The sequence below is a fragment of the Mustela erminea genome, chromosome 17 (assembly GCF_009829155.1).
Source record: "Mustela erminea isolate mMusErm1 chromosome 17, mMusErm1.Pri, whole genome shotgun sequence".
NCBI classification, from domain to species: Eukaryota; Metazoa; Chordata; class Mammalia; order Carnivora; family Mustelidae; genus Mustela; species Mustela erminea.
The window spans coordinates 6,467,678-6,492,575 of record NC_045630.1 but is presented as its reverse complement, the minus strand read 5'-3'; the positions used below and the strand labels follow the sequence as shown (position 1 = coordinate 6,492,575).

Genomic DNA, 24,898 nt, shown 5'->3' with positions numbered 1-24,898 from the left:
TTGTGTTCCCTCGCTTACTGTGTCTCTCTCTGTCAAATAAATAAAATTTAAAAAACAAAACAAAACATGCCTTTAAGGACTGTCAGAGCGTTATATCATTAACAGGCTCTGTCTTTTGGGGGAGAAGCTTACGCACTGCTCACTTCTACTTCATGTATTATTTGCTAACAAAAATTCAGTGCATTCTGGTCTCTTCTCCACTCTGACTCCCCTCTTCCAAAAAGAAGGAATGACTTATATTATATCTTGGAAATTAGACCAAAAAGGAAAGAATGAGATGCAAGAACCAACGATAAGAAATTGATAAATCAAAATAAACATGGATTTTGTTAAAATAATTAACTTTGGAGTTTAAACCAAAGTGGAATTAAAATGGCAGACAACAATACTGTATCAGTTGTGAAAAGCTCAGCTCGTTTGACAACTTAAAATCACTCTTCCAAATGATATTCTCTCTCTCTTTTTTTTTTTTTTAATTTTCAGCATAACAGTATTCCTTGTTTTTGCACCACACTCAGTGCTCCATGCAATCCGTGCCCTCTCCAATACCCACCACCTGGTTCCCCCAACCTCCCACCCCCCACCCCTTCAAAACCCTCAGATTGTTTATTCTCAGGGAAGAAAATCACAATGGGAATTTTAAAATAGCACAGGGCTGGGACGCCTAGGTGGCTCAGTGGGTTAAAGCCTCTGCCTTTGGCTCAGGTCAAAATCTCAGGGTCCTGGGATTGAGCCCCGCATCGGGCTCTCTGCTCAGCGGGGAGCCTGCTTCCCTCTCTCTCTCTGCCTGCCTCTCTGCCTGCTTGTGATCTCTGTCAAATAAATAAATAAATAAAATTTTAAAAAAATAAATAAATAAAATAGCACAGGGCTACATTTTCCTCTGGAGGTGTTCACAGACTTCTCAAGGTTTCCAAGGAACCACAGATTCAAGGGACTATGTTTCCTCCTTTTTTTAATATAGTCTAAGTGTCATGAAAATTCTTCTATTAAGGAAAAGCTTTTATATTAAGGAACATTTTGCAATAAAGTTTCACTTTTTAAAAGTAATATTTGGAAAATTTTGCAATATATTTATATTATTTTGATAAATTATAGATTAATAATATTTATAAAGACAAATGGAATAAAAAAAATTTTCATAGACGCCTTATGATCACAGGAAATTTTAAAATTTCAACTAATTTATAAATATGTTGTTGTACAGAAGAGTAACAGGTGATCAGTTCTATAAGGGTAGTGTAGTTAACACATGACTTCAAGAAGAAGAAAGAATAATCCAAATTTCTCTCTCAGAAGAGCCTGTCCATGTATTTTCTGGATACATTTAGAGCCCACTGGATACATTTAGAAGAGTGGTTTAACAGTTATATTTTTAAGTGTGGATATCTACATTTTGGAATTAAATGATTCATGAATATTTAAATTTATGTTAAAAATTTTAGAGTCAAATTAAAAATAATGCGCTTTTTTTTTCCCCACCCCTGAGGTGAGTGCATGAGCAAAAGCCTCTAAAGTCTACACTTCAATGGAGGGCAGCTTTGGAGCAGGGCTGGGCATGAGAAATTTCAGATAAAAGGATACTAAGACTTACTCCAAAATAACACCCAGGAAAGCATAGTTAAATTTTTATTTCAAGTTCCATTACGGAAGAAATATGTAAGATTTTAACATAAACTAAATAAACAAGGGAAAAGAAAGGAAATTGAGTTCTATTGAGCTCCTGTATGTAAAAATCCATCTGTTGCTTTACTTAGAAGCAGATTCTTTTTTCTTAAGGATTTCTTTTTTTTTTTTTTTTAAGATTTTATTTATTTATTTGACAGACAAAGATAACAAGTAGGTAGAGAGGCAAGCAAAGAGAGAGGAGGAAGCAGGCTTTCCTCGGAGCAGAGAGCCCGATGTGGGGCTCGATCCCAGGGCCCTGGGATCATGACCTGAGCCAAAGGCAGAGGCTTAACCCACTGAACCACCCACACGACCCCCCTTAAGGATTTCTTTATGTACAACTGTCATAATATATTTATTCCCATAGTGCAGAGGAGAAGAAAATCAAGAAAAACTGAGTCAGGTGAGAAGTTTATGGCTAGATTAACACAACTGCTCCTTTAAGATTCAGCAAACATACTGTCTTCCGCTCCACCCAGATGGGAGGTCAGTCCAGCCGTATGGGCCAGGCAGCTGTCTTTTGCCCTGGATTTTGAGTCCCTTGAAGGTTCAAGGACAAAATCTTTCACTGTGTATCCCCTGTGCCTAGAACAATATGCAGAATTCCAGTAGGTGTTCAATAAACATTTAATTCAGTGAGAGAGAGATTGAAGGAATGAAGAGTTCTGGGATTTACACTGTGGTCCAACGCATGCATTATATTTAGCTTTAAAGACGCCAACTGTCTATGCTCACGTTGGTAGTAAGAAAACAGTGTAAAATTATTAACAGCAACAATTTTAACAAAAATTTTGAACAGCAGCATTCAAAATGACCATCTCTGAATTTCGATGAGGACCTCTGTGCTTGTCCTATGAGGCTTGAAATTACAGTTAGATGGGCACAAAATAGCCCTTCTCCTAGAACATCAGGAGAGAATTGAAGGGACAAAATTGGAAGATGTCGTAAGTCTATCCAAATGTGTCAGATGATGAAGGCAATTTAAAATACTTGGTTTTGATTTCATATTCTAAATGGACGTATAATCATTATGAAAACCTCAAAAGAGAATAGAAGCCAAGTGTATGAGAGAAACACAAGATACACTTAGGAACCATTTACATAGAATTATAGGATACATCATACATGCTCTGATCTAATAAATGTATGTGAACACTAAATAAGGAAGCAGTGTGGTAGATTTTTACCACAAACTACCACCACTCCGGCCAGCACCTTGCTCGATGATAAGACTCCCCCATTCTTGCTAAGTCTCAGGGGTACTCTAGGAGCTTCTTGTCCTAAAGCCTTGAGCTGAGCCCTGCTTCTTGCCTTTGCTAGGTCTGAGAACGTTAGCTGAACTCTTCCATTCTGAGCTTTGTGTTTCTGTCTAATAAAATATATACATATATATTTAATATATTTAGTGTTTATATATTATATACAATACATATAATATTATAAATAATAATATTTAATATATATTTAATAAACCTATGTTTTGTAGCTCATTACCGGTATTGTCAGACACAAAGGAGATGAGCAGGAGATACATAGAAGTGACCTAGACAGTAAATGAACTTGGGAAGTAATGGGGATTTTTCACTTATTTATTAGACGGACAGCAAACATTAAGAATAAGGATTGTTTACCTGCGTATTGGTCTCGTCCCAGTTTGACATAAGGATCGAGGGGACTAAGAACAGTGACTGCATTGTTTATCTCTGTATCGTGGCGCCTAGAACCTCAGTTGGCCCATTGAATGAAACAAACAAGGGCGTTTCAATTAATACAACATTACATCCTACATTTGAAAAAAAAATACATCCATCCTTCTTAATAGAGTTTGACTAGTCATAGCTTAAATGTATGCAGTATAGAGCAATTCTAAACTGTAAGTATCCTGTTGAATATTTAAAATGGAATTATTACCAAGGTCATCAAGTCAAATTTTAATTTTTTTCTAAAAATTATATGTTTCTTTGAATCGGAGATAAACTCAGAATTTTCCTCAGACTTGACTAAAAAGCTGATTATTGGTTCCACTACCAATACATTTAATCTTACATTTGCATAACACCTTATAAGTTTTCAAAAGGCCTTTACATGGATCATTGCCTTCTTTTCTCACAACCATCTTATGAAGTCAGGAAAAAATATATTAAAATTCCCAGGGGCGCCTGGGTGGCTCAGTGGGTTAAAGCCTCTCCCTTCGGCTCAGGTCATGATCCAGGGTCCTGGGATCGAGCCCCGCATCAGGCTCTCTGCTCAGCGGGGAGCCTACTTCCCCACCTCTCTCTGCCTGCCTCTCTGCCTACTTGTGATCTTTGTCAAAAAATAAATAAAATCTTTAAAATTCCCATTTGTCAGGAATCTGACTCCGAAAGGAGAGAACACTTTGTCACCTGCCTAGGAGCAGGCCTCGCTTCCTGATTTTGAGAATGACGTCTCGTGTTCACCTGCCCGAGCCCCGACTTGTGCCTGTGGTGTGTTCTTCTTGCATCTGTGGCGCAGCCTGGCTCACTTCATTTCTTTTTAACCTTAATTAGAATAATTTACCATGTGCAGACCTCAAGTGCGGCTCTCGTCACAGATCACTTTTACTAATATGCTTTCATCAGGACGCCCCTGGGGAAGTTCCAGGGAAGGAGCCTATTACAGGTTCCAAAGGAAAGGAAAGAAATGTAATAAATAGGTAAAATCAAAGGGCAAAATTCACTTTATAGAAGTTAATGAAACAGGGCCTCAGATGTTTCGCGAAGCTCGGTCATGTCCTGATCCTGATCTGCCTTGACCAGGCTGCTCTTCTGTTCTTACCTTGTACTGTCCTGGACACCCTAGGCCTCTTTATTTCAGCTGGGAGATGGAGAACTTGTTCCCCAAGTGACCTTACGTTTTAGGATACACCCTTGATTCAGAGCCTGTACTGACTCTTTCTCCAAACAGAGTGGTTATTTCCAGATAGCTGGGTCCGCATTCCAGTTCAGCTGCTGAGTAGCGTGTATGTACTTGAAAAAGTTAGCTCTCTCTGCCCTTTTAACAATAGCACCCCCACCCGATAAGGTTGCTTGAAGGATTACTTGGCTAATTTATGAAGGATCGAAATGGCGCCTGGCACAGTGTAAGTGTTACCTTTACTGTTAGTATTTCCATCCCCGTTATCTATTATTTTCAGGCTTTTATCACTATCATCATTATCTTCTCCTAAAAAGAGAAACAACCTCAAAGGTCATTGTAGGTCTGTCTGTCGGGAAGCAGATGGTTTCATTTTATTAAGGCTACTGGACGCAGCGGTGAGGAGGGAATGCAGGGGCGGCAGGCAGGGGGGCCAGGGTTCTCACACCAGTTTTTCTTTTGGCAAATAGGAGTGAAGAAATAAGAGATGGAAGGAAACTTGGAGCGGGAATTGCAAATAGGTTAACCATGCCGCTTTTAAGAATCAGCTTTTCGTCCCCTACTGGCTGCTTTTCTGAGCGGCCATCAACCTCCCGTACATGCTGGGAGGGATCGCCATGGAACCCACCCAGGGCCACTTTGAGAGTCTCTGTCCTGTAGAGACGTTCTGGGTTCGAGTTCCAAAATCACTATATGAGTCATATCAGATTGCTGTCTATGTAGATAAGTAACAGGAAACAGGTGTGTTATTTTCTAACAAAAAAATAGTGTATTTCAACCATCCTTAAGATAGAAGTTATGCTCTTCTGTTATATTATTATTATTATTATTAAGCTGTCCACCCTCTGATTTACTATCCCTTTGCCTTATGTGAGCTTGAGCAACTTATTAAACGTGCGTGGCAAGCACATCATTGCCATTTCTGTCTCTTACAACCCTCAGTTCCGCAGTTCCCCTTACACTACAATCCACACCTCAGCCCTGGCCAAAGGTTCCTGCCTCCCCAGCCCAGACGGCAGCCACCCTCACTGCCTCCCACCCTGTCCAGGCTCCGACCCTCTACTTTGAGGACACCCTGCTCATGTCCTTCCCGGAGTCCCCTTGCTGGACTGTGATGGGTGCGCTCTACCCCCAGAACTTTCTGGAGCTGGTTCATTTTCCCAATTTAGGTCGCAACTCGAACGTTATCACTTCAGAGAGTCCTTTGTGATCCCTTCAATCTAAAGTATCAGCCCCATCCGCACACCCTCCACTTCGCCCAGTATCTGTCACAGCTTGCCACAGCTGGGTAATTAACCAGTTGCTTTAGTGTCTACTGCTTGACTTTGACTCTGGCCTCAACCAAGAATTAGATTTTTTTTTTATTTTTTATAAACATATATTTTTATCCCCAGGGGTACAGGTCTGTGAATCGCCAGGTTTACACATTTCACAGCACTCACCATAGCACATACCCTCCCCAACATCCATAACCCAACCCCCTTCTCCCAACCCCGTTCCCCCCAGCAACCCTGAGTTTATTTTGTGAGATTAAGAGTCACTTATGGTTTATCTCCCTCCCAATCCCATCTTGTTTCATTTATTCTTCTCCTACCCACTTAAGCCCCCATGTTGCATCTCCTCATATCAGGGAGATCATATGATAGTTGTCTTTCTCCAATTGACTTACTTCACTAAGCATGATACCCTCTAGTTGCATCCATGTCGTCGCAAATGGCAAGATTTTATTTCTTTTGATGGCTGCATAGTATTCCATTGTGTATATATACCACATCTTCTTTATCCATTCATCTGTTGATGGACATCTAGGTTCTTTCCATAGTTTGGCTATTGTGGACATTGCTGCTATAAACATTCGGGTGCACGTGCCCCATTTGTATCTTTAGGGTAATACCCAGTAGTGCAATTGCTGGGTCGTAGGATAGCTCTATTTTCAACACTTTGAGGAACCTCCATGCTGTTCTCCAGAGTGGTTGCTCCAGCTTGCATTCCCACCAACAGTGTAGGAGGGTTCCCCTTTCTCTGCATCCTCACCAGCATCTGTCATTTCCTGACTTGTTAATCTTAGCCATTCTGACTGGTGTGAGGTGGTATCTCATTGTGGTTTTGATTTGTATTTCCCGGATGCCGAGTGATGTGGAGTACTTTTTCATGTGTCTGTTGGCCATCTGGATGTCTTCTTTGCAGAAATGTCTGTTCATGTCTTCTGCTCATTTCTTGATTCTCAACCAAGAATTTCTTAGACTCGTCCTGCCTTCAGTGTCTCATCTGCAAAGGAGTAAAATTAGTAACACCTGCTTGTTGCTGCGGTCGCGGCACTTGGACACCAAAACTTACATAAAATACTTGCATGGCTCTTGGTACATGGAAAGCGTTCAGTAAATATCAGGCATTGTTGTCTCATTATTATAGTACTGTCCATTGTCTATCACAGTCTAGACCAGTTTACTGTAAGCTAAGGGCAGTGAGGGTCCCCTGGGCTCATCCACTGTGTCCTCAGGGCTCAGAAGAAGCCTGGCACACCACACGTGCTCCGTGAGCGTTTGCTGAATGAAGGAACAAGGCATCCAGTATCCTTACACTTCGTCCCACTTTTCCTTTTACTCCCCATAACAGCAGATATTCTGTTCTTATCCAGGAACCAAAGATACTTTGGAGCCTCTGTAATTACTCCACACAGACCCCTCTCATTCCTAAGAGTCTTAAAATCTTTATAAAACCAATACCCTTCCAGTTTACCAGCAGAGGCTGAGCCGTTGGTGCCATGTGGCCCCCTGCAGGTAGAGGACAGTATTACAGCGAACACAGCTCCAGGCTTCGGACCCCCATCACCCCGTCTTTGGGCAGTTGGAAGCTGTCTCCTTTGCCCTCTCCAAGCATTCGTCCTTTTGAATTTCTCTGGAATGTAAGCTCATTGAGAATAGGACCCTTGTCTGTTTGTTTTGTTCACAGCTGTACCCCCACCACTTAGATCAGAGCCTGGCATAGCAGGCATCTAGTAAATGTTTGTAGAATTGAATAAATAAATGAATTTTTAAAAATAGTTTTCCATCTTTTTATTCCCCTGCTGGCCCAGAAATCTGGTGCAGCTATTAACAGAAAATATTGACCACTTACTCAGTTGTATATGGAGTTTCAGTGTTGAGAGGATAAGATACAATAGGAAAAGAATGAGAAAGTAGAGTGAAAAATGAGATTAAAAATGAAAAATATAGGGACACCTGGGTGGCTCAGTGGGTTAAAGCCTCTGCCTTTGGCTTGGGTCATGATCTCAGGGTCCTGGGATCCAGCCCCACATAGGGCTCTCTGCTCAGCGGGGAGCCTGCTTCCCCCTCTCTCTCTGCCTGCCTCTCAGCCTACTTGTGATCTCTCTCTGTGAAATAAATAAATAAAATCTTTAAAAAAATTAAAAATAATTTAATGGCACCAAGTTGCCTGTTATGAAAAAACTAATTATATGTTTAAAATTGAAGTATACATTAACATAAAATTTGGAAAAAATTTCAACATCACTGGATGTTGTGTTCCAGGTATAATAACACGTACGTACCTCCTGTTCATTATTTAAAATTCTTGGCAGTGCTAATTCGTGGCAGTACTGCAGAAAGAGACACTTCACAAGTGAGATACTAAAAAAATTCAGTGGCCCTCTCTGCAGTGTCCCATTTGGAAAAAACAAACAAACAAACAAAAAATGACTTTATATAAAAATCCATCCCCGGCAAGGTTTTTAAAAGAAAATTTCACTTGTAAAAGCACTCTGTAATTTTCTTTTTCTTTTTTCCCAAGATTTTATTTATTTATTTATTTGAGAGAGAGAGAGAGCATGAGGATGGGGGAGGGTCAGAGGGAGAAGCAAGTTCCCCGCAGAGCAGGGAGCCCAATGCAGGACTTGATCCCGGGACTCCAGGATCATGACCCGAGCCAAAGGCAGTTGATTAACCAACTGAGACGCCCAGGCATCCTGTAATTTTCTTTAAAGTAGAAACTTCTCTGGTGGACATAAAGGACATTATCACTAGTAATTCCCTACATTACTTTCCCTTTGGAGTTAACACAGGACTCTCCAGTGTATCAGGTTCCTACAATCCTAACCTCAGCCCTGTGGAATAGAGGCACCAAGTATTTCTATACTCATTACACAGGTGAGCAGTTGGAGCCTCAGAAAGGTTAGGTGACTTTTCCAAAGTCACAGTTAGTGAGGGGGGCCAGAATCCCAAATCTGAAAACTCAAGGACCATTGCTCTTTCTCCTATACCCCATGGCCTCTCCTAGAATATCTGTGAATCTGTCTTTCACAGATGATGATTAGGGGATTAGGCAATAGGCATAGTATGAGTCTCGTGTCCTGAGTGACTTTGCCAATAATCTCTGATATCAGTCTCATCCTTTTATAGGTTGTAATATTATTTTCTAACACACTGCCTATATCTCTTTTCCTTTTCTCTAACAAACCAAGGAAAGGGAGTGGGGGAGGATCTGAGTTCAGATATCCAAAATTATTGTTCATGACTATTTTGACCTCAATTCAGTGAATATAGATTACTCACTGTTTGGTAAGTCCCACAGCACTTTGGCATTATCTGTTAGGTTTCATATTCCTACTGGATTATTTATTTGTTTGTTTGTTTGTTTGTTTATTTAAAATGGAGAGATAGTCCATGTTCATGGAGAAGAAGACAATATTGTCAAGATGTTAGTTCTTCTCAGGTGCCTGGGTGGCTCGCTTGGTTAAACTCCTACTGGATAATTTATTGATGTACTCTTGGAAAATGTGAACTTACTGCTTCATTTGATAAATTTAAATAAGAGAAGGAGAAATTAAGAAACCTTGACCTAGTATTATGGGAAATTTACATGAAAGCTAATATTTTTATTACAACAGTGGTTCAGAAATAGCATGAAAGTTAAATTATGGTATTTCTTATTATGCTTTGTTAAAAAATAGCTTTATTATTGGTTTAAAAACCTACTAAATGCTATAAACAATAGAGGTAATAGTGCCACATAAGAAAGAATGGGAAGTCAGGTACTAACTACTGAGATCACCAGCAGAACTTCGGAAAGTTTTGTAGGTATCTTTGTTATCACAGATCTGTTTTATTCACTACTCTCCAACTAAGGGAATAAGACACAAATACATGCAGTTGATTCGTATTCTTTGAGGCATGAATGTTCTATAAAGTTGCCACAAATACATAATTAGGGAGTGCTGAGCCATTGCTCCTACGGGAAGTACAGTGTTCAGTTTCTGCAAGTTTCTGGTCACAACATTTTTGCCAACTGATCAATACCTACACTTTTGTTGGATGTGTGCTTCTTTCAACAGACACCTTAGCTCATATATTTTTTGATTCATAAACATTGACCTTAGCCACCACCAGCATCCGGAGTCATTCACAAGCAGAGCTTATCCAACATACATATCACCTCCGAAAAGCACATTACAGTCTTCTTGCCTCTAGAAACACTAGACAGCCCTGTGGCAGTATTCCTGGCGCTCCTTTTAGATATCAAAAACACCAAGAAAAAACACAAAAATGCAAAAAAAAAAAAAAGAAAAGTGGCACTGAATAGACCATCAAAGAGACAACACGTTCATAGAATTAGCCGGAACAGGAAGGCAGAGCATTGCCTCGGTCCGGCTCAACTGAGAAAGTGTATATCGGGCATCTCTAGCTTTACCACTCTGAAAGGCTGTGGATGATCATAAAAACACCCCCAGTGTTGATTGGGGAGCTACAAATAAATTTTAGCAAGTAGGCGAATTTGCAGATACGGGATCAGCAAATAATGATGATTAGCTCTAATTTTTAAGAGGGAGAGAGAAAGTAAATTTGGGGAGAATTAAATATCTACAGCAACGTAAGGAATTACAAATTGCCCAAAACTCATGAGCCTTAGAAAAGCAATCAAACCTTTTAGGAGCCATTGATATATTTACAAAGAAAGATAAATTAAACAGCTCTGTTTCGTTAGTCTCGCAGCTTAAGTGGTTGGAGCATACAATCTGTGATATAATTTGTGGTTGAATGCACAGAGAACAGGATTCAAATAAGGTTCACAGCGACAGTAATGGTTCTTGCATTTAGGGACAACATTCTCAGAAATTAAGAAAAATGAATGCAAGTAGGAAACAGATGCAAAGGACTTCCATCCTTCTCGGCCCTCTCTGAGAGCTAATGTGGGGCTCCCGTCACTACTGCCTTTACATCTTACGTGTGATGAGTCTCTGCTGTGTGATCACAAACCCAAGAACCCTCCGACTTGCCTAGTTATTTTTTGTATGGCTCTCGAAGAGGATTTAGGCTCTCAGGATTTCACTATTACTGCCAATTCAATAAACATAACAATACCTTTTTTTCTGGGATAGTAGATTTAAGGCTCTGGATAAGGTAATAATGTAAGCACATTCATATGCAGCCGTCTGCACGGGGGAATCATCAGAGGACACTTCCTTTTCCTTTAGGAGACAGAAGTCCACAGCTGTGATTCTTTTCATACTCACAGTTGGTGAGCTGTTATTCCACTGGCATCCCAAAGGAATTCTTCTCGAGACTAAACCTTCAAGGCAGGTATTCGAATCGTGGTCCAGGCATTCAGTTAGCATAGTAGATCTCTCTTATCTTGATTAATCTTCTTTAGTCAAGGTATTTGATCTTATACAATAGGGAGTTCCTCCTACTACTTATGGTAATGTGATCTTTGTTAACATATATCAGAAAATTTGGGCGCCTGGGTGGTTCAGTGCGTTAAGCGTCTACCTTCAGCTCAGGTTGTGATTCCCAGGGTCCTGGGAGGGAGCCCCTTGTCAGGTTCCCTGCTCAGTGGGGAGTCTGCTTCTCCCTCTGCCCTTACCCCTACTTCCCTGACTTGTGCTCTCTTTCATGCACACACTCTGTCTCAAATAAACAAAATCTAAAAAACATCAGAAAATTGAATAATTTTAAAATTATTTTTATCATGTGTTCTCTAGTTAATTTTCTGTTAAGATTTAATTTCTCTTTCAGGTAATTAATGTTGGAGTTGCTGTTGAGTTATAAATTGAAAAAAATAAAATTCCTTAAAGTACTGTTATTCCTTAACTTCTATTCCTACAAATGCATTTCTAGTGGTTGAGTCATTAAATGAGTATTAGATTTTATAGGACTGTATTAACATTAAATTTAAAATACCTTCAAAGAATTAGTTTGGAAATTCTGTTCTTGAAGAAGATAAGAAAGGAAAGAAGATCCCATTCCTTTAGAGTGAAATTAAGGATAATGTTTTTAAGTTTTTTGTTATTAAAAATCCAAAAATCATTGAGGTCTTAAGGGTATGTTCCTTCAGCATAGATAGAATCACAAAACATATTCTGCATCCATCCATTGGGATGGATGTAACAAGCAAGAACTAACTTGCACACCATCCTTCCTGGAAAATTTCCAAAATTGCTCCCATGCCCCTGCATGGATTAAGAAGAAAAGAAAGCAAAACTAGGATAGAAAGAATTATTAGTGCAGTGTAGAAATTGGAGCGTGGTACCACATACCACTGACTTAAAAGATGTATTCTGGAATCAATAAAATTTAGCCAAATGAAAGGAAGATGGTGATACCAGACTTACAATTTTTCTTCTCAAGAAATTACGGCAGCTTTACAGAATTGGATGAAGTCCTGACCATCGCCTTGAATGATTCATTGACCCATGTGGGCTAGAGATAAGAGTAAGTCTTATGAAGGCTTGCCCCATCTTGGATTAAGGTTTCTTAGGCTTAAACACAGCACTCAGAGAGAGAGTCCTATGCCTTGTCTGATGTTTTGTCTCTGACCCAGATTTCATAAAGCATCTTAGGCTCTCAGACATTCCGGGAACAAGCCTAAGGGTAACGGGGAGGCACAGGGGAAGCAATGCAGTGTCCCTGCCGGACCGTTATGCCGACGGCCAACAGTTACAACAGCAGAGCCCGGATTCTCTCGGTCAGCTTCACCCATGTAGTGGCCTCAGTCCAAAATGAGTGAGCAATGCCGAGGAAACCCAGAAATAAGAAGTGTGGCCACATGGGTAATAGCTCTGTTTTTGTTGTTTTTTTTTTTTAATCTGAGCTGTGATAGAATAATCTTAATAATTAAGCTATAGAAAAATGCCTGGGTGGATCTCAGTAATGTCATGTTCAGCAAGAAGAGCAGGTTGCAGAAAATGTCCTGTGAATGCTATATGTATATATAAATATATAATTTAAATAACATATAATTTAAAACTAAATCAGTGTTTGCTGAAGTATGCTCAATATTGCCTATAACATTTATTAAACTTCTCCTCAAAAACACGGGAAAGTGTATTTCCTGCATGTACTTCTACCTGATATCAGTGTCTAACTCTAATGCATAAATATGTTTTCAGTATAATAAGAAAAAGCCAAATTCTCAAAGAGGAAAAATTAGCAATCATGAATATCTAATTTGCAGAAGAAAAAAGACTCTCAAGTCATCAGGAAACATTTAGTCCGGTCTTTATTCAACAAATACATCTTCAGCATCTTCTGTGTCCAAGTGTGTTCTAGGCAAGGGGACACACGGGCAAACGACACAAGCAAAAATGTCTGGCCTCATGGAGCTGGGGTTCCAGTGAGGTGGCAGGGGGAGAAAGTGAGCTCATTGGCTGCCCCATAAACGGATACGGGGGTGGTATGTTAGGAGGTAGAAGGTTATGTAGACGAGTATAGTGGGAAGGGGCCGTGGGGGTAGGAGTGGGGGGAGGTGTGGCTGAGAGCATGGGTCTGAAGGGGATGTGGCCACCGTTGGAGAGCAGTTGGGAAGCAAGGTCCAAGGACAATGACCTGGGCAAACAAGGCCTTTGGCCTTTACCGGAAGTGAGCTGAGATAGGAAGTAGTTGAAAAATGGGAAGTTTGAATATAATGAAATCTGATTTAAGTCTTAACAGAGTAACCCTGATTGCTTTGCTGAAAATGTACTCTCCAGAGTTTAAGCAAGGCACACTCATGCTTAACTCTATGGAATCTGGTTACACAGCTCAGAGGGCTTGAAAGGTGCACAGCCCCTCACTGGGCAATGACACTTTGGGAAATTGTCAAATACCTGAAAAATAAACCTACAGCCATACATACGTGTTTGCAGAAGTACTCGTAAATTATTGCAGGACGAAGAATATATTCCAAGTGTCTAACAGTAAGCACTCATCTAAATCAATAATGAATGGATTATCATGAGATAATTTTCCAGGATGTCACAGAATAACACTTACTGATATGAAGTTAGCCAAATGCAACGTTAAAGGATAAAGCTCATAAGATAGCATAGGTAGTACCGTTTTAAATAAACACATGCACATAAAGTTTGGACATAAATACAGATTCTCGTGTGTATGTTTGTAGATGTATATAGAAGGGGAAAACCCAAACTGTGTGCCAATATGACAGAAGTGAGGTTAGAATGATTTTTTTCTTTAATATTTATTTTTTCTGAATCATCTGAACTTTTATAATGAGGGATAGGATTTTAAAAATTAAACTCCTTCCGCTTCAAAGTAAAACAATCTGTATGCATCATTTTTAATGGTGATACAGCATTTCCTTGAACAAGTACACATGAATCCCTTGCCCCACTGGATTCCTCTCTTCTGCATCACGAAGGCTGACATCTCTGCATTTCATGCTATTTCCTTGGGTTACATTCTCAGCAGTGCAAGCACTGGAACAATGGCCATGAATGTTTTAAGGCTTTATTACTCATTGTCGAAATCCTTTCCAGAAAGACTTCACTGGTTATGTTTGCCCACCTGCAGTGCTATTAACTTCTCTATGGCCAGAATGAGTGGTCGTCGCTCTGTAACATATCTGCTCTTCCCGTGAGTGGAAAGTGATTTCCGTAGCAGGATGTTAAAATGGAAATCCAGCTGAAGTGTTAAGATCAAGAAGTACTGTTCTAGACTGACACACAAACTGTCACCCTAGCTCTGTCAGCTCCCATGGAGGGCGTGAAAGGGTAAGATGTTGGCTTAAAGACCAATTTTGTAGCTGTGAGGACGTCAGAAGTTACTGGCCCCATCAGCGCCAAGTGGGAAGAATGAGTGGTGATGCCCCTCATCTCGAGCCCCATGACAAAGATATCAAGGGCTTTCTGAGAGCACTTTCTGACAGGAGTCATCTGCTCATGGGGACACAATGGATCATGAACTTCAGCCCTTGGAATTACAAGGGGCAAGAGAAGGCTATGTAGTTCTGGGTAGAGGAATGAAAGCGAAGCAGCTGTGTTTTGTAGTCTACTTTCAGGGCAAAGAGTGTGTGAGTGTTTCTCTCGTGTGTCATAGAAGCCGTATGTGACAGAGAATCCTGTCCTAGGGAAGAGCCTGGACAGGCAAACACACTGCAGAGAGAGGCCGGAGGTAGAGTCAGCCCCTACAAGGGCACTGCAGGTGACAGATTCCCAGCAATGGTGGGACGCAGTTTCTCCGAAGCATCCCACGAAGGACCACAAGAAACATGATCAGCTTTAAAACTGCCAAGACCAGAGAATGGCATCACCAGGTCACCGCACTGGTATCTGTGAAGCAAGAATGGAGCAAGAACAGCCCCCTCCTCTCCTTCCTTCCTGTACCCCAGCTCTGGAAAGTCCAAAGCCTTGGTCCTCAGCACTCGCTGAGGACGCAGAAGAATAAGGTGGACGAAGAAGACGGTCCCGCTTCTCTCACCCACAGAAGCTGGGGAAAGGGGAGACCTTAAGACTTTAAACCAGGCTAGGATTTGGGGCTGTTCCTTGGGAGGGACGTTCTATAAGTTGGGTCTCTTTGAATTACCTTGACGAGCAAGACTGTGGATGCTCCTTGAGTTTTTATTCATGAACTGGGGAAGGATGCTGTCACACAATAAACTTGGAACAATTATAAAGAGGGTTTCCTGACAGTATATATTACATTTTACTCTTTTTGAGAATTTGCATTTTGAAAATTACTAATATTCGTGGAAAAATAAAATTCCCGTGATTGTAGAAAGACGTATTCTCAGATCATCTCTTGGATTCTTAGCGTCTGTAGTAATGTTAGCATCAGTCCATGGTTTGCTTTCTCCTTGGCCTTGGCCTTCGTAAAGGAAACTTTATAGAAAGAAGCTGAATACACAGCATCGGTGTTTGCAGAGATCTCAGATTTTCTGTGTAAGATATTTCATAAACTGAGAGTTGCACAGCTTAGGACAATGATGGTAATTATAAGGACACCCCCAGAACTAACCGTAGAAAACGTGGTATTTGACTGTCCTCATCTAGCAGATTCATTCAGCATCCAAAATAGATAGCTTATTGTGAATTTCATGAGACTCAAATATCATATATTCTGGAAAAATTGCAAAAAGAGTCCTGGGAATCAGGACTATACCGGAGGGCTCTGAATGTCTTGATTTTGTCATAAGAGTCGCTAATAGTCCTGAAAGAACTAAAGAAGTGTGATTTTTCAATGGCAGTCTTCTCTCTCCCTCTGGCACCCATCCCATTTATCTGTTGCCCAACTGGGCTTTCCCTGGGAGCAAGGATATGGAATCCGATGAAAAATGGAACTAAAAGGTAGTCATATTATAGTTAGATGGTAGTCCTATAATAGGGAAGAGGTTATAGTGTCGTCTCTCCTAGTAGCAAAACAATCAATGATGGTGAAATGTAGCAAAGGAGATGCCAAGAAGCCTTCAGTTGAACAAGAATATGGAAATCATTGAATGTGCCAATGATTCCCTGTCATACAATTCCTTTCAACACAGTGGTGTTACTTAAATATCTAGATGTTTAAGCTCGTTCGATGTGTTATTTAGAGGCTTTATTTTTTTTCCCTTATTCACTACAACTAAACAGTTACCAACATTCTAAACATATGTTTTCTTATCCTTACCACTATGCTTGACTTTCAGTAAATATGTTACCCATTATTTATTTTTGTCAAAAAAAATAAAGAAAAATATATATATATATACAGAAAATTTTAACTGGAAAACATGATAGAGACCAAGATGTCATGATTTATAATGCTGTTTTTTGTTTTGTTTTGTTTTGTTTTGTTTTTAGTGAGGGTCTCCAGTTAATAAGGAGGCAAGAAATGATTGATTTTTTTTTCCCCTCTTTCAGCGGTTTACCTCTGCAAGAGAACAATGCAAAATAAGGCAAGGCTGGAATTGGCTGACTATGAAGCTGTAAGTACTAAGGACTTTCTGGCAAAGAAAGTCATAAAATGAGCAGGAATAAGGCCTATGGTCGTTTCTGGTGATTCTGTTGACTTTGCACCCCTGGATTTTAAGCACCAGATTTCCAGGATCAGGCATCAGAATGGCTCAGCTCCCTGACTTGCTTTGCCTGTCTCATCATTCACATTGGAGATGGTGAACTCGTAGATGCTCAGACTCACAGGAGAAGGGAGAAACGTCTTTTGCTAAACTCAAGTGTGGAAACCTTAGCCGTGTCCTCTATATAGTGAAGACTCCAAATTTAGAGAAATAAAGTACATTTACTTTGAGTAAATCATTTTTGCAAAACAGAAAACATTAATGTGATGTAATATGTTCAGACAATTGCTGTGTTGTGATTTACTGGCTTTGAAGAACTGACTAGGAAGCGGCAGTAGGCTCCGGAGGTTTACATTCTTGTCAGGAACTGGATAGACAGACGGAATCATTAGTAGAATGTATTGCTTTCCTGATCCTGACTACAGTGGGCCCAGAAGAACCCAATGGATGAGACTTGAGCACTTTTTTTTTATACAAAGTAATTTTTAGTATTTTAGATGTTTACTTGTGGTCGCTAAAGTCAATGATTCATAAAATTAGTATTTGTGATAGGTTTCCGTCTTTCCTCTGAACCATTAATATGAAGACGAGCTACATTCCATGACCATGACTTACCATTCAGAACCAGAGTACTCTTACTACTTCAGAAATTCTGTGGTTGTTTTCTTGATAAATTTATGCAGTTGATTAATGAGAAGTGAGTAGCGAAGACGAGCGCCCAAACGTCTTAACCTGTGGTCTATTTTTCAGGAGAGCCTGGCCAGGCTTCAGAGAGCCTTTGCTCGGAAGTGGGAGTTCATTTTTATGCAAGCAGAAGCACAAGCAAAGTGAGTCCTTGTGAGTCTTTTGGAAAATTTGTTCAAGTTGTGGCCTTTTATCCAGAGAGGTGCTACAGTTAACCTGACTTATTATTCGCTGTTACGATGTTGACAGAGTGGACAAGAAGCGAGACAAGATTGAAAGGAAGATCCTTGATAGCCAGGAGCGAGCGTTCTGGGACGTCCACAGACCTGTGGTAAGCAAACGTGCTGATGTTCTCTCCAGTTCATAATCTGAGCCTTTGGAAACTGAAGGATGCCTGAAAAAGTGAGAGGAGCCCCATCACTCTGCCCCAAATCTCGGTGATTTCATTAAGAAAAGACTGCCATTTTCATGTCATATAACCAGAATTCAGTAGTGTAATGTTTAATTCATAAAGCTATGCATTTCCCCACCACAGCATCACTCTTGGCCTTTGAGGTCCCTGATACTTTACTACCCTTGAAAGAAACAAGACTGCAGCAAAGAAGTCGTACGTAAACTATGCGACTTTGAGTAACAAATAATGAATGTCCTTGATTAATCCCGGAAAACTTTGTGTAAGGAATTCCACACTGTTGATGCACATTATAAGAGAACATGTCTAATCTCACATATTTCTATTTTGATATTATGTGTTTGTCTTCTTTATATTTCTTCAAATACAGACAGGACATTAGAAAATAATATTTACATAAATATAGAATAAATATCCGGGTCACAGCATGAGGCAAAAAACCAAGACCAATGAGAATATTTTAAGAACTTTCCTCTTAGCTACCTTCAGGATCAGACCAAAACAGGTCTGCTTTCCAAAGATTTCTATCTTTGTGTGTGTTTCAATTTCAGATAGCAAAGCAGTTGTTTAATTCTATGTTGAAATTTTCTCTCTTTGAATTCCTCAAAGATTAGACTTAGAATTAACTGGCTTCCCTGCTCAATATTCCGCTCAAGTTTTGTTGCTCATGGTGAGAAAAGATTGTGAGGTCGTGTAGATAATTGTTGCAAGAATGCAAAGCAGGATTTTTCCTTGTTTGTTTATTTTAAGCAATCTCTAGAAATCTGTCCATACATTGTGTTCCTGTGTTTATCCACTTTATGCCCCTGGACATCTGGTGGCCCATCTCCAGCCTTGTTCAGCTTTGATGGCTTCATCCTTCGGGCAACCTCAGAGAACTCACACCCCGACTTCCCTGCACTGCCTGCCTTCATTCCGAGGCAAACACGCCAGCTCACAGGGCATGTAAACGGACCCCCCTCAACCTTCTCCTCTGCTCCATGCCCTACGAGTCACTCAGCTGGTCTCCGACGCTCTCTGGGCCCCTGTTGGAGGCAGAACCTGTTCACAGTTGTTTCTGCTATTCCCCGTCCTCTGTGTCTCCCTGCAGCTAGGAGGCCATGTGAGTCCTCTCCAAGGGGGTCCCCTGCTGCACCATTCACTAGGCTCCCAATCAGAAAATTCTCCTACGGAGCACCCTGAGGGAGAAACCACCCTGAAGCCAAGGCCTCGATCTCCCTGTACTCAACTTCTAGGTCCTGATGACAGCAGGTGCAGATGTTGAGGAAACTAATCTGTGGGATCTCTCTTGGTCTCAGTCTTTTACTTCTGAACTCTCGGGCTCCTCCCCACTTTCCATTTTACTTAGGCTGCTCTTTAGGAACTTGGAATCTGGGTCCGAGTTTTTGGCAATGGGAGAATTACAACAACATGGCCTTCCTTGACGTTTACCGCCTAGCTTACCCGGATGATGTGATTGTGTTGACTTTCCTCTTCAAAGGGTCTCTTCTCTGTCCACCTCTGAAACTTTTTTTTTTTTTTTGGATGTTTATAAACATATATTTTTATCCCCCCACCTCTGAAACTTTTTGAACTCTCTGAGGGATAATCCTTTGTCCCCCACTTTTTAATGTATCAGTCCTGTAGTCATCTGCCTGCGTGATGACTAACTACTCTTTCCATCAAAAGCCATATTTGAACCTCCTGAAACATAGCATGCCTGTGCATCCTCATACGAAAATGCCATTTATTCTGTATCGGTACTTGCCGGACATTTCACTCCATGCAGTGTTGATTAGAACATAGTTCTTGATGCTAAAACTCACCTCCAGTGGAAGCATTTTACAAACATGGTCACAAACACTTTAACACAGATAGGACTGCTCATTTGTTTCCTGGGGGAAAATACGGAGGGTCATTGGGTTTGCGTGACTTGCCTATGTCCAACCAGCTAGTAGTAGTGGAACCAAGCCTGAACCAACTATCTCCTACTCATAGTCTGAGTCCCAAAGGAAGGGCGCCCTGGGAAAGGAGGGTGGCTCCAGGCTCCAGTTCAAGAAAGCAGCCACAGCAAGAGTGATGCCCTCACTCCATTCTGCAAACAGAAGGGATAAAGAGTTCCTAGTAGCGCACATGTGATATAGCCGTGTCTATAGGTGTCTTATTATAGGTTTATTTTACTCGTACATTTTACTCATAGATTTTGAATATAATTTTTCATTCATTTTGCTATTTTCAAGAGCCCAGGGTTCAGGCTGTCTTTCAAACACTGTAGGCCACATAGCTGTGATCCAGAGGAGCCCACTGCAATCTGGAGAAGAGTGTGTTCGGGTGTGGGACCCGTCCCAGTAGTTTTGGCCACAATAAGTAGTATCTCCTATATTCAGATCCGATCATCTTTGTCATCTAAATACTGTTTCAAGAATAATCTAAATTTTTTATAAAGGTATAAATAAATCTAGTTGATATGAATTAATAGTACATGGAAGAGATCACAAAGATTTTTATTTTGGCTTTGAAAAGACAAATCATAAAAGTACGAACTGACCGCTCTAAGTCTTAACATCTGGAGATCAATTTTCCCATTAGAATTTTAAAAAAAAAAAACCCTCTATTCAAATTTCACAGATTGATAACACAATTTAACTGAAAAAGCTTTTAAGTTATAAAATTACTTTTTCCTAGATTGGCTTGACGTCATCAATATATAAAGTATCATTGTTTTCAAAAACCAGACATGGAGTTATTTTAATAGTTATATTTGTTGACTCTTTCTATTTTACTTCTCCTCATACAATCCTACTAATAACATTTCAGTTAAAAAAAAAAAAAGAAATAACAGGGAACAGTTAATCCTCATGATGCTTTTATTAATTCAAGGTGATCTGCTACATTGTGTGGTTTGGTTTGCTTTAATTTCATCTGGTTTTACTCTGGCATTTATTTAATCAAAAATAGGTTGGAAGCCATCAGCTAGAAATGTGGTAGGGAGTCTTTAAAGGTATACTTTTAAAAATTAAAAATATTATAGTATATTATCTTGTATATTGTATATTGCCTTGTATAGTATATATCCACTTGAAGATGTGGAAAATATACGTAATATGAGTTTACTTTTTAAAAAACCATTGGGTCACTTAACACAGCGTAATCAGTCAATTGCACTTAATACCATTAGGAAGTAAATCTAGCTTCTCTGAGTATGCCAGTGTCTATTGCAGTAAAATAAATAAACGAAGTCATTAACACCAAGAAGGACTCTTCAGTTGTTAGGGATTCCAGATAGAATTATCCAAAACTAACTACTCAAGAAGACAGTGGGAGAAATACACCAAATTGTAGTAAATGTCAAGGGTGATTTGGAATTTGTGTTAATCTGTGTGTTTAATGTTTCAGTATTTTTATGAAACCCCCTCAAGGGCTAGTGCTTTCATAGTCTGTATTAATAGAATTTTAGAGACTAGTTTAATTGAAGTAAAAATCATGCTTGTCATAATGCTAAGGAACTCAATTTTAGAGTTTTATGCTTAATAAAAAAACAAGAAGTGTGATTGAATTATAGTTGAGGTGAATAGTGAAGGGTCAAAGTCAAAAATAAGAAGTAAGAAAATTATGAAATTAGTAGAGGTTAGAAACCATACTTAAAAAAAAAAAAGAAGTGTGATTGAATTATAGTTGAGGTGAATAGTGAAGGGTCAAAGTCAAAAATAAGAAGTAAGAAAATTATGAAATTAGTAGAGGTTAGAAACCATACTTAAAAAAAAAAAGAAGTGTGATTGAATTATAGTTGAGGTGAATAGTGAAGGGTCAAAGTCAAAAATAAGAAGTAAGAAAATTATGAAATTAGTAGAGGTTAGTAACCTTAAGGTTAAGAGGACCCAAAAAAGGTATCTCCGTATTTTGGAAATTTAACTATGTAGAGTTGGAATGTGGCTTATTCCTTTACCCCATGTTGCATTCTGGGTGGCCAATGTGGAAACAACTGGAAAACAAAAATCACAATTTAAAAAAAAGAACTTATCCCCCTGGGGCAAATAATACATTGTATGTTAATAAAAGTAATTAATTAAAAAGAAAAGAACTTATCAGACTCAACACCCAAAAAATAAAAAATTCAGTTGTTAAGAAATGAGCAGAGGACAATAATAGATGTTTCTCCAAAGAAGACATATAAATGGCTAACAGACACATGAAAAAATGTTCAACATCACACATGATCAGGGAAATACAAATCAAAAACACACGAGATACCCCCTCACACCAGTCAGAATGGCTAAAATGAACAACTCGGGAATCGACAGATGTTGGTGAGGTTGCAGAGAAAGGGGAAACACTCCTACACTGTTGGTGGGGATGGAAGCTGGCGCAGCCGCTCTGAAGAACAGCATGGAGGTTCCTCAAAAAGTTAAAAATAGAGCCACCCTACGACCCAGCAATCACACTACTGGGTATTTATCCATGCAAAAATAGTGATTCAAAGGGGAAGATTTAAGATGGCGGAGTAGGGGGACCCTAGGTATGTCTTGGACGTTGGATGCAACTAGTTACCAAATCATTCTGAACACCTGAGAAATCAGTCGGAGATCTGAGAAAAGGAATGCTGCAAGTCTTCAGTTAGGAAAGTGACCACCGTTTGGAAGGTAGGAGGTGCAGAGACTGAGTCCAAGGTGGTCGAGTTAAAGATGCCGCGGTGGGGAAGGGGCCTGCTGAAGGAGGCTCCCACAAGTATTGGAAGCAGAGGAGAGCAAAACTGGAGCTCTTGGGAATCTGCTACAGCGCCATAGGTCCCTGGCTTAAAGGTGCTCAGGTGGGGAAGCAGGATGAAATCTCAGGTGTGACATTGTGGTCTCAGGATCCCCGGGGGTCCCAAGAAGAATGAGGGCATCAGGGTTCCCAGGGCGTAGGATCGGGGAAGCCAGCTGAGCACAGTCTAGGCGCAAGGTTTCTGCTCTGTGTTGCCATAAACTTCAAACCACTGCACAGTCGTCCAGCCACTTTCCTGGGAGGGGCCAGCAAAGGGCAGAAGTGTGGCAAGAGCCTCCCCCTCCCCCAGAAGGAAGAGCAGTGTCCACACGGTACGAGTCCATAAAATTTGGAATCTTGGAACTCTTTTGTGCCTGTGATTACAACGCTTGGTCGCGGGCCGGGTGAACAGAGAGTTCTGATGGAAACTGCGGAGAGAAGAGCGATTGATTGTTTTCCTGTGAGGTTCACTGAACAGTGAGGGGCCCAAATTTTCAGATCCCGGGGCTGGAGAGTGGGGCGCAACCATATTCATCCCTCCCATCTGAGCTGAAAGCCTTCAGGGAATAAAACAGCGCCACCTAGTGGAATCCAGAGCCGCTTGCACTGAGCCCTGTAAGTCCACAGGGGGCACCTTTGCCATAGGTCAAGTCCACCTGAGAAACAGCCCAACTGTGGGATATAGCACTGTCTCCAAGTTATACTTGGAGACAGTGCTATCAAGGAATGGTATTTGTGCCACAAATGGGAAGCACAAGACCACAGTCACAAAAACTCCTGCAGACATCCTGTGGGACACACCAACTTAGCACACTTTGTTGGGGAAGAGGTAGGTAAACCCGGTGCAAGGAGAGGGGACAGGTATCTTTTAAACTTCTAGTAAAGTATAAAATACATATAGAAAATTGCGTAAAGTATAAGTACTCAATGAATTTTCACAAATGGAACCCAGCCATGTAACAAGCATCCAGATTCAAAACAAAACAAAGCAAAGACAGAACATTACCAGCTCCCCAGAGCCCTCCTTGTGACCATTCCAGCCTACTCCCTCTGCCAGCTTGCCTCCTTGTAATCTTTATATAAATGGAAATGTCAGGTGCACTCTTCTGCATTCGACATCTTTGTATGAGATTTTTTTCATATTATGGTGTGTAGTTGTCGCTTACCTCCATTACCATATAATATCTCATTACGGGGGGGAAGGGACTTCATTATAGAACCCTGTTAAATTACCTTCCATGTGGCTAACTTCATCATCACATTCATAATTCTGATACTCAGTTTATAGCTTTCATTGATGTTATACTCATGGTTCAACGTTTAATTATCACACAAAACCACCAATTTAATTTCTTTAATGTTTAGGTTCAAAAGCGATACACCCCACCAAATAAAATAGGAAAACAAGGTAAATGATACCATGTTAGATACAGCAAAACAGGAATCTTCTAGCAAATAGAGAACTTGTAAATCAGTGAGAAGAAGTCAAAGAAATAAAAATATAATGAAAAATGTTTATATATTCTACCATCAAGTTTGCAAAGATTTTTTTTAAAAAGGTAATACTGTAACCATTTATTTCGTATGTCTTACCATCTTAGGCCCAAAGGTCAGTTATTTGGTTGTTGTGGAGGAGTAAGTAGTAGATGGGCATGTACTTGGATAGAAGGATGGAAGGCAGTTCCACAGGTAGTATTAAAATTAGACATTAATGGGTATGTACATGGATGGTAAGAAAAAAACAGTAGTTTTGAAAAAAGAATCAAGACTTTCAGTCCAGCATACAAAGACCTTGAAAACTGTACTTCCATTCTCATAACAAGAAAAAGCTGAAAATGAACCATCATTCTTAGACCATCAGGGAATGCTGTCTCAGGGCAAACCAGTGTCTGTCCTGAAAACTGGAGAGGCAGACCAGTGGTCACAAGAAATCACCAACTGATCTGAGCAGAATCGCAGAAGCAGGAGCCTCTATAGGAACCCGTCTGGGGGAAGAAGACTTGAGCTCTCGCTGACACCTTGCTGGAGGCTCAGTGTAGACAAGCTCGGCAGTGACCACTCCAGGGGAGCCCAGTGTTAGTGGCAGGTGCCACACTTTTGTAAATTTTAGCTCCAGAAGATCTACTAGGTTCACACACCACAAGGATCTGAGAAAAATCCACTCCTGCTTCTTACAGAGGAAAGGGAAAATGAGCCATTTTTAAATATGCCCAGAACATTCTCATCTTCATAAAAAGACTTGCCTTCAAAAGAAACTGTTTCCAAAGGCCAAAC

General features: G+C 40.3%; 1 protein-coding gene across 4 annotated transcripts in view; it reads left to right on the top strand.

Moving 5' to 3' along the window:
- RGS7 (regulator of G protein signaling 7) overlaps positions 1 to 24,898 on the top strand; it is a 494,238-nt gene that overhangs the window by 391,495 nt on the left and 77,845 nt on the right. For all 4 annotated transcript variants that reach the window (XM_032318237.1, XM_032318238.1, XM_032318235.1 and 1 more), the window contains 3 exons: positions 16,652 to 16,716; positions 17,557 to 17,633; positions 17,740 to 17,821. In XM_032318237.1, the coding sequence (XP_032174128.1) occupies positions 16,652 to 16,716; positions 17,557 to 17,633; positions 17,740 to 17,821 (224 nt within the window). The remainder of the gene's footprint in view (positions 1 to 16,651; positions 16,717 to 17,556; positions 17,634 to 17,739; positions 17,822 to 24,898) is intronic.